General features: G+C 43.9%; 1 protein-coding gene across 1 annotated transcript in view; it reads left to right on the top strand.

Moving 5' to 3' along the window:
• Positions 1–5,122: 5,122 nt before the first annotated feature.
• The window catches only part of rbp1.1 (retinol binding protein 1, cellular, tandem duplicate 1), a 14,042-nt gene continuing 8,445 nt past the window's right edge, over positions 5,123–10,719 (top strand). The window contains exons 1-2 of the mRNA XM_043702022.1: positions 5,123–5,400; positions 7,860–8,038. Of these exons, the coding sequence (XP_043557957.1) occupies positions 5,328–5,400; positions 7,860–8,038 (252 nt within the window). The 5' untranslated portion in view covers positions 5,123–5,327. The remainder of the gene's footprint in view (positions 5,401–7,859; positions 8,039–10,719) is intronic.

A 10,719-nucleotide genomic window follows, 5' to 3' on the forward strand; every position in this document is an offset into this window, starting at 1 on the left:
ATAGGGTGCAGTGAATACAGTAAATGACGTGCGTGGAGGGGCAGGTGAATTTGTGATGGAAGTGGAAGGATCCATTGGGGCTTTGGAGGGAGGTGAGGGAGGAGGTGTGGGCGCAAGTTTTGCACTTCTTGCGGTTGCAGGGGAGGTGCCAGGAGTGGAGGTTGGGTTGGTGAGGGATGTGGACCTGACGAGGGAGTCGCGGAGGGAGTGGTCTCTCCAGAACGCTGATAGGGGAGGGGAGGGAAATATATCCTTGGTGGTGGGGTCTGTTTAGAGGTGGTGGAAATGACGGAGGATGATACGATATATCCGGAGGTTGGTGGAGTGGAAGGTGAGGACCAGTGGGGTTCTGTCCTGGTGGCGATTGGAGGGGCGGGGCTCAAGGGCGCAGGTGCAGGAAGTGGAGGAGATGCGGTGTAAAGCATTGTCGACCACGTCGGAGGGGAAATTGCTGTCTTTGAAGAAGGAGGCCATTTGGGTCTGGATGTCTGGATTTCTAACTCGCAATCTCTGGTGCATGTTTCTGGTAGTTCTGTACCCCCTCACTGAATTTGTGTCTGTTTCATTCTCCCTGTGTTTGAAGACAGAAGACCTGTAGTTCCTTCATTCTCTGTGGCTGTGACTGTTGTTTGAAGCTGATGCACAGTTATGATGTTGAGTTCCATGTGTTCTGGTAACCCTGCCACTGATGAACCAAGGATATCTCTACCAGGTAAAGGATTTCAGGAATTAAAGTACAACTTGCATTTTGGCACTACAGTGTGAATTTACTACTGCATGGACTCTCTGAGTTCACAGATGAAACAAAGCTGGGTGAACTGTGGGCAAGATGCAGAGATGTTTCAGTGTGATTCGGACAAATTGAGTGAGTGGACAAATACATGGCAGATGAAGTATAGTGTAGATAAATATAAGGTTATCCACAATAGGAACAAAAGCAGCGAGGCTGATTATCATCTGAATGATGATAGATTGGGAAAGGGGGAGGTGCAGTGAGACCTGGATATCTTTGTGCAACAGGTCAGGCAGCGTCCAAGGAGCAGGACAATCAACGTTTCGGGTGTAAGCCCTTTATCAGCATTTCTGTTCCTGGATGCTGCCTGACCTGCTATGCTTTTCCAGCACCACATTCTTGACTCTGATATCCAGCATCTGCAATCCTCATTTTCTTCCTGTCTTTGTACTACCGGTGCTGCAAGTAAGTATGCAGGTGCAGCAGGCAGTGAAGAAGGCAAATGGTGTGTTGCTGTTCATTGTGAGAGAATTTGAGTACAGTAGGAGAGATATCTTGCTGCAATCTTACAGGAGAAAGTGGGGACTGCAGATGATGGAGATCAGAGTCCAGAGTGTGATGAAAGGCTTATGCCCGAAACGTTGATTCTCCTGCTCCTCGGATGCTGCCTGACCTGCTGTGCTTTTCCAGCACCACACTCTCGACTGCAATTTTACAGGGCCTTGGTGAGAGCATACTTGAATATTGTGTGTAGTTTTGGTCTCCACATCTGAGAAGGATGTTCTGGCTATGAAGAGAGTGCAACAAAGTTTTAGCATTGTGATTCCTGGGATGGCAGGAAAGAAACTGGATTGGTTAGGACTGTGTTTGCTGATGTTTTGAAGAATGTTGGGGGAGGGGGGAGCTCAGAGGAGAATCTCACAGAAGTCTATAGAATTCTAACTGGACTAGATAAAGTTAGTGCAGGAAGGATGTTCCTGATGACCAGGGAGTCTAGAACCAGGGGTTCAGAGCCCAAGGTAGGCCTTTGTGGAGTGAGGCGAAGAGAAACTTCCTCACCCAGAGATTGGTGGGTGGGCCTCTGAAATTGTCTGCCACAGAAATTGGTTGAGGCCAAAACATTGAATGTTTTCAAGACAGTTAAAAATATTTCTTGAGGCTAAAGAGATTAAAGGTTATGGCGAGAAAGTGAAAAAGGGTACTCAGCTGAATGATCAGCCATCATCATATTGAATAATGGAGCAAACCCAGAATGCTGAATGGGCTATTCCTGCCCTATTTTCTATGTTTCTGTGAACTGTTATATGATGTAAGATGGGTTTTTGTAGGTTGTACTAAGGAGAATAGCCAAGGCCTTTTCTCCAGCCGAGGGGAGTCCAAACCCAGAGGGCATGGGTTTAACATGAGAAGGGAAAAATTTAAAAGGGACCAATGGTGCAACTTTTTATGCAGAGGGTAGTGCAGGAATGGAATGAGCTGCCAGAGGAAGTGGTGGAGGCTGGTACAATTACAGTATTAAAAGGCATCTGGATGGGGACATGATTGGAAGGGTTTGGAGGGATATGGGTCAAATGCTAGTAAATGGTATTTCAGTACTTGGTTAGCATGGACAAATTGGACCGAAGAGTCTGTTTCCATGCTATACAGTTTTGTGAGTTTAAGTGTACTTGTTGGGGTATCTGTCTTTTAAAATGCAAAGTGGTAATATGGGGTTGACACTATCTCCTGTATCAATTTTGGCTTTCAGGGTGTGTGAACCTGCCTTTTGGGGACATACAAAGCTAATGATCATAAAATCGCCTCCTTGTTTTAGACCCTCGATGTAGCACGTGAAGTTGACGATATGGAAGGCTTGGTCATCTACCAAAGGTTGCTTTTCAGTTTGTTGGCTGTTCACTTTGTCGAAATGTTTGTACCTGTTTGGTAGAATCTCAGTGCTGAAAATGTGTTGCTGGAAAAGCGCAGCAGGTCAGGCAGCATCCAAGGAGCAGGAGAATCGACGTTTCGGGCATGAGCCCTTCTTCAGAATCTCAATGCTGCCTAAGTTGTAGTGTTGTACCACTGTGTTGGTTGCCTGGTTCTTGTTCTGGCTCTGGTTCAGCTTTTGAGACCAGATTTTCTGCCTGTGTGTCCAATGTCCTTGATGCCATGTGCTTTTCAGATTGGAGGAAATGCCAGATAACCTCTGTGGGTGTGACAAACTGCATCTATGATAAACCTTTCTACTTTGGAGCTCTATGCTGACTATAGAAATAATGTTATCAGCATCCAAAGTATGGAATGGCAGTTGGCCTGCCTCTGTGGCTTCATGCTGGTAGCCATCTTCCAGCAATGTATTGATGGTATGGCCCTGTTACTTACCCAGAAACTCTTTCTAGAAAGCTTTGATCAGAATAAAAGTCATTACAAGCTCGTTAAGCTGCCATGTGAATTCTTGCTCACAGAAATCATACCCATGCCCTTTGCAATGGCATTTGATATCAAAGTCATCAATAAATCTTTGGGCTTTCTGTCTATACACCATGAGTCCAAGTTTGTTAATCTGGAAATTGAATTGTAGTTTGAGCTGGTCTTCAAGTACTCTTCAGATCATCACCTGATTTTCTTTTATTGTCCAAGGAAAAAATCGATGTGCTTATTTGGTGAAGCCCCTCCTTTCTGAAAGGGAGTACTATTTTAAGAGATCCATTGGGATCATTTGGCACAATCTGCTTTGCAAAGCTTGTGGAGCTCTGGTTCAATGAAGATGTCACTTGCTGCCCAATTTGCAGACAAATTGTTTGCCTTCCATTTCCTTTTGCAACATTTCGAGTCTGATAGAACCAGGATGAAGAAGAGTTCTATTAGACTGTACCTTTACTCGGTCTTTCTTCACAGGTTTGCTTCCAGACCTGCTAAGTTTCTCCAGCATTTTGTTTTGATTTTAGTTATGCTGATAGTGTCCTTTGATTGTCAATGTTAGCTTTAAACATGGTCAAAGTATTTTTAGCAGCAGATTTTACTTTTAAACCTGTAAGAAGCCTTTTACTGCTGTGTCTTAATTTTTATATTGGGAAGGAAATTGAAACATTATGCTTTAGTTTTGTAAAAGAGTTAGAGAGAGGCTAGCTTAATAGTTCTTGAACTGTAACAAGACAGAAGGTGCATTTGCTTCCTGGTTATTTAAGTTGGAGATGTGTACTCACTTAAAGAATTTAGTGTGCTTGGTTGTCCAAACACTTTGAAGTCCAGGGCTGTCTAACCTTCAGTGGAGATTCTTTTATAAGCAAATTTTTTTTTACTGCATTGCCAATATTGTGTGAGGTGTTACTAAGATGTGATATACCTTGATATACTGATGATACGTCATTATCATGCTGTGATACATTGATTCTGAAGAAGGCATTCTTCTATTGCGCTTCATCAATGATACATACCAGCTTTAATGTGTACCAAGATGGTACACAGCAATTCACCAAGGCTCCTGTAACACCTTACAAACCCATGTGTTCCACCATGTAGAAGAACAAGAAGCACCTGCATGTTCCAATTCACGCCACAAAGCATCTGGACTTGGAAGTATAGTAGCATTCCTTCAGTGTTGTTGGTTTAAAATTCTGGAACTTCCTTGCACTGTGGGTGTCCCCATACCCTAAAGAATACAGTGGTTCAAGGAAGCAGATGGCCAGTGCATTCTCCAGGGCAATTAGTCAACAATGCTCACATCCCATGAACAAATTTTTAAGAATGATCTAATTGAAAGTTGCAGCAGGTTTTTGGATGTTGTAAATGACCTGCTTCTGTTTCTGTGTTCATGGCTGGGCTCCAATTTAGAAATCCTGCAGAAATGCCACTCTGGTAATTCAGTACATATTATCAAGATTGAGTCTTACGTTATCAGAGAAGCAGAATGTTTGCAGATAGTAAGTGTTAAAAAGAAAGCATTTCAAAATTAGGAAGAGTTTGGATAAGTTAAATGAGGAAAAATGTTTACAGATTATTGGCATAACAGCTGAATATTTTAAACAAATTGCTTGCAAATTAGGCAACCCTGGTCATTTTCCAATTTATCAACTGGGCATAATTGCAGCATTTGTTATGGTTCGTAATTAGAACAGAGGAAATGTTCAGACAAAGAGCTCCAAACCCCCATTGTTCCCTGTGAACATTGCCCAGAATATTAATTGATTTTATACACGCAAATAAAGAAAATATATATTTTTGTGACTATGCTTAATGAACAGTTAGATAATGTGCACAATGGGAAGAAACCATTTGGGTTTGGCTCTCATCTTATTATGATGTCACTGTAATCAGGAGTATTCTACTTTCAAGAAAAGAAATTAAAGCATAGAATCCATCTTTTGTGAGACACAGAAGGCTATAATAAAGGGTTACTTAATAATCATCATTGATTTCAGCAAACGGGATTTCTGAGTCTGACCGGAAAATGCATTGCAGCATTCTCCAATTAATCGGATCAAAAGACTTGCATTGTGAGAGTCGGGCTAATAAAGTGTGTTGGACTATAGTCTCTACATGTTTGTGAACTCAGTGAGGACAAGCCAGCAAACCGTGGCAACACTTCAGCTCTTCTGTTTCTGAAGATTTAGAAATGTCAACTGATTTCAGTGGATACTGGAAAATGATATCCAACGAGAACTTTGAAGAGTATCTAAAAGCACTAGGTAAAAATCTGGCCATTGGTGTTGATGTAAGCTGAAATTGCACTCAGTATTTGGCACGATATTTAAACTAATGCTTTGAGAATTGACAGTAAGGTGACAAATTTGATATCACCGCAACTTTTCAATGAGAGTAATATTGTATGTTGAAGTGTTTCTGTGTTTTGTTATGGAATCAATTTAACCAGGGCTTTGTTTTTAAAAGGAAATTGTTGCTGCAATTACAGATACATTATTAAAACCTAATTATAAAATATCAGAAGTTTTTCATTGGTGATGGAGTGCTTTGGATGCTGAAAGATATAAGAAAATGCAAGTCTTTCATTAATACCAATTCAACAATATGCAGCATGACTGAATTACAGGTGATTTAATTTATAGCTTACTTTAGGAATTTCCTCCTACATCAAACATCAGAGCCTTCATTTTGATTAATGTCAGTGTCATATCACATATCAGATAATGTGTAAAGTTAGAGGCTGTTCAGATTACGTTGACCCCACTCATTCCTAGTACAGACTTAAGAGGAAAGGTGGAACAGGTGAGCCCTATATCCTTCGGAGCTTAGAAGAATGAGAGATAACTTGATAGAAAGATAATAAGATTTACCTGCTGAGGTTGGCTACCAAGTAAATGCTCCCTTTGTGTGGGAGACAAGAACAGAGGGACACTGTTTAAGAATATGAGGTCTCCCCTTTTGAAATGGAGACAAGATGAATTTCTTTTCTCTCAGAGGGTCACGACTATGTGGAATCCTCTGCACTTAAAGCAATGGAGGCTGAATTAGTGATTTTTTTTCCAGACTGAATAAAATAGATTTTTGATAATCAGTGAAGCCAAGGGACAAGAAAATGGAGTTGAGACCACAGCCAGAGTAGTCATGATCTATTATTATTATTCACAAATGTGATGGGAATGTCGCTAGCTGGTCAAAATTTATTGCCATTCCTTAGTTGCCCTTGCGAAGGTAATGGTGAGTTGCTGCCTTGAACCAATGCAGTCCATGTGCTGACAGTTGACCCACAACACTCTTAAGGAGGGAATTCCAGGATTTTGACCCAGCGACAGTGAAGGATCGGCGATATATTTCCAAGTTAGGATGGTGAGTGCCTTGGAGGAGATATTGCAGATGGTGGTTTTCCCATATATCTGCTACCCTTGTCCTTCTGGATGGAAGTGATTGTGGGTTTGGAAGGTGCTGCTGAATTTCTGCAGTGTATCTTATAGTTAGTACATACTGCTGCTACTGAGTGTAGGTGCTGTTGAGAGGGGATGCTTGTGGATGTAGTGCCAATCAAGCGGCTGCTTTGACCTAGATGGTGTCAAGCTTCTTGACTGTTACTGCAGCTACATCCATCCAGGCAAGTAGGGACTTGCCCCTGTTAGATGGTTTATAAGTGCTGGGGAGTCAGAAGGTGAGTTAATTGCTTCAATATTCATAGCTTCTGACCTAATCTTGTAGCCACTGTGTTTATATAGCAAGTCCAGTTCAATTTCTGGTCAGTGCTAACACCCAGCATGTTGATAGTGAGGGATTCAGTGATGATAATGCCATTGACCATCAAGAGATGGTGGTTAGATTGTCTGTCATTGGAGATAGTCATTGCCTGGCATTTGTGTGGTGTGAATGTTACTTGCCACTTGTTAGCCCAAGCCTAGATATTGTCCCAATCTTGTTGCATTTGGGCATGGACTGCTTCAGTGTCTGAGGAGTCATGAATGGTGCTGAATGTTGTGTAATAACTGGTGACCATCCCCATTTCTGACCTTATGATGGAGGGAAGGTCATTGATGAAGCAGCTAAACATGGTTTGGCCCAGGACACTACCTTGAGGAGCTCCTGGAGCTGCAATGACTGACTTCCAACAACCACAACCATCTTCCGATGTGGCAGGTATGACTCTAACTCACAGAAAGTCTTCCCCTGATTCCCATTGATTCAAGTTTTGCCAGGGCTCCTTGATGTCTAGGACTGTCACTTGTTAAATGGTGAAGCAGGTTTGAAGAGCAAGAGCATACAGCTGTCCCTAAGTCCTGTATTCCGATGTAGTCATATTAATGGATTCAACTCATAATACCACATTAACAGTATGTAGACTAGACTGTATATATGTCAAAAAGCGTGGCACTGTAAAAGCACAGCAGGTCAGGCAGTATCCAAGAAGCAGGGGAATCGACTTTTCGGGCACAATCCCTTCATCATATGCCCGAAACGTTGGCTCTCCTCGGGTGCTGCCTGACCTGCTGTGCTTTTCCAGCACCACACGTTTTGACTCTGATCTCCAACATCTGCAGTCTTTACTTTTTCCTAGAGTGGATATATACAAGATAATAATGACATTTTTTTTAATTTTACTATAGTATACAATTTTCACTTAATACCATGACTAATGTCACAGTATAAAGTTCAATGTTGGATTTTGTTTCAGTTCAACATATTATTACCTTCCATTTTTGCATAGATGTAAACATTGCTTTGCGGAAAATTGCGGTTTTGCTGAAACCAGACAAAGATATTGCTCAGACAGGAGATCACATGATCATTAAAACCATCAGCAGCTTCCGGAATTATCTCATGGAATTTGATATTGGCAAGGAGTTTCCTGAGGATTTAACTGGGATAGATGACCGCCAATGTACGGTAAGCATTGTGTGACTGAAGGATCCTGTTAAACCTCTGATTAGGATGGCTTTTGCTGTTAGTCCAAATTTTGGAAATACTGCCAAAACTAAGCATACACCAATCACTGTGAGGCCAGGATTGTAACCAGCGTTTTAGTGCTTCTATATATTGAGTCAAATTTGCAATGGATACAAACATTCTGTATGTATTTCAGACAGATTTGTGCCATTTTGTACTGTTAAAACAATGATGCACCAAATGGTACTGGTATATTTTCTGTGTACGTAGTTCAGTAGCTTCCAGGGTATAGTTACTATATATACATGGTTGAATGCCAGTAGCCAAAGTTGCTGTTCCAGTTCTACTGCTCCATCAGTAACTTTACAAGAATGATTTCATTGTCTACCTCAATAATGACTTTTATTAAATGGCATGTTATTGCTGTAATTTCTGAATTGATATTGCCAGAGATCATTAGGACAAATAGGTGATGTGCAAACCTGTATAATCAATTAACAATGTCCTAAGTGTTAGTTTTAGGTTCTGAAAATCAACAACAAGAAATGCAGAGTCCCGTTTCTTCAGGTTGTGAATTGTTTTCAGAGATTTTGATGAAACAACATTTTAAGAAATATTTCTTATTTTCCTTTGTGTTTTTTTCTCGCTTAGCCCAACTTTTTGTTCCATCTCTTTAATTCGCTTTTCGCATCGAATTTGTCATGAAATTCATTCCTTTAATTCATTATCCTCATTTCTTCTAGTTGTTTTTCAATTATTAAATCTCATCGGTTCAAAAGACACATTGTGAGACAGGTACCCTGTTCATTCAGATCCTGGATGCTCTGCTGCCCTGCCCCTCACTTTCAGGAACATGGAGGGAAAAATGTGTGTGAGCTGAAGGTTGCAGCGACTCCTGCACCAGGACATGAGCACATTACATTGTCTGCCATTCCAGTGCATTACTGAGGAAATGTTGATAGTTTCTGTTTGAGACAGTACATCGGGGTTTCACCTGCTATCTGAGGTAGACACCAACGATCCTCGGAGAAAGTGAGGATTGCAGAGTCAAAACGTGTGGCACTGGAAAAGCACAGCTGGTCAGGCAGCACCTGAGGATTTGGGCATAAGCCCTTCATCAGGAACATGGAGGGGAGGTGGAGCCCAACAGCAGCTGAGAGATAAATGGGAAGGGGTGAGGCTGGGGGGAAAGGGAGCTAGGAATGCAATAGGTGGGTGTAGGTAAGGGGTCATGGTGATAGATCGGAGTGGAGGGTGGAACAGAAAAATGAGAAGGAAGTTGGACAGGTAGGACAGTTCAAGAGAGCGGTGCTGAGTTTGAGGGTTGGATCTGGGATGAGGTGGGGGGAGGGGAGATGAGGAGACTGATGAAATTGACGTTGATCCTGTGTGGTTAAAGATTCCAAATTCTAGCCACCTGATGCCTGGAGGAAGAACGCTTCATCTTCTGCCTTGGGACCCTCCAACCACATGGGGTCAATCTCAATTTCGCCAGTTTCCTCATCACCCCTCCCCCCACCTTATCCCAGATCTAACCTTTCAACTCAGCACCACCCTCTTGAACTGTCTTACCTGTCCATCTTCCTTCCCACCTATCCGCACCACACTCCACTCTGCCTTCCCACCTATCCGCACCATCCTCCACTCTGCCTTCCCACCTATCCATGCCGCCCTCCACTCTGCCTTCCCACCTATCCACACCACCCTCCACTCTACCTTCCCACCTATCCATGCCACCCTCCACTCTGCCTTCCCACCTATCCGCACCATCCTCCACTCTGCCTTCCCACCTATCTGCACCACCATCCACTCTGCCTTCCCACCTATCTGCACCACCCCGCGCTACCATCCACTCTGCCTTCCCACCTATCCGCGCTACCCTCCACTATGCCTTCCCACCTATCCGCGCCAACCTCCACTCTGCCTTCCCACCTATCCGTGCCACTCTCCACTCTGCCTTCCCATCTATCCGCGCTACCCACCACTCCACTCTCCACTCTGCCTTCCCATCTATCCGCGCTACCCACCACTCTGCCTTCCCACCTATCCGCGCCACTCTCCACTCTGCTTTTCCACCTATCCGCGCCACCCTCCACTCTGCCTTCCCACCTATCCGCGCCACCCTCCACTCTGCTTTCCCACCTATCCGCGCTACCCTCCACTCTGCCTTCCCACCTATCCGCGCTACCCTCCCCTCTGCCTTCCCACCTATCCGCGCTACCCTCCACTCTGCCTTCCCACCTATCCGCGCCAATCTCCACTCTGCCTTTCCACCTATCCACGCCACCCTCCACTCTGCCTTCCCACCTATCCACACCACCCTCCACTCTACCTTCCCACCTATCCATGCCACCCTGCACTCTGCCTTCCCACCTATCTGCACCACCATCCACTCTGCCTTCCCACCTATCTGCACCACCATCCACTCTGCCTTCCCACCTATCCGCACCACCCTCCACTCTGCCTTCCCACCTATCCGCACCATCCTCCACTCTGCCTTCCCACCTATCCACACCACCCTCCACTCTGCCTTCCCACCTATCCGCACCACCCTCCACTCTGCCTTCCCACCTATCCGCACCATCCTCCACTCTGCCTTCCCACCTATCCACGCCACCCTCCACTCTGCTTTCCCACCTATCCATGTCATCCTCCACTCTGCCTTCCCACCTATCCGCGCT

This window comes from Chiloscyllium plagiosum, chromosome 13 (assembly GCF_004010195.1).
Source record: "Chiloscyllium plagiosum isolate BGI_BamShark_2017 chromosome 13, ASM401019v2, whole genome shotgun sequence".
In the NCBI taxonomy this organism is placed as follows: domain Eukaryota; kingdom Metazoa; phylum Chordata; class Chondrichthyes; order Orectolobiformes; family Hemiscylliidae; genus Chiloscyllium; species Chiloscyllium plagiosum.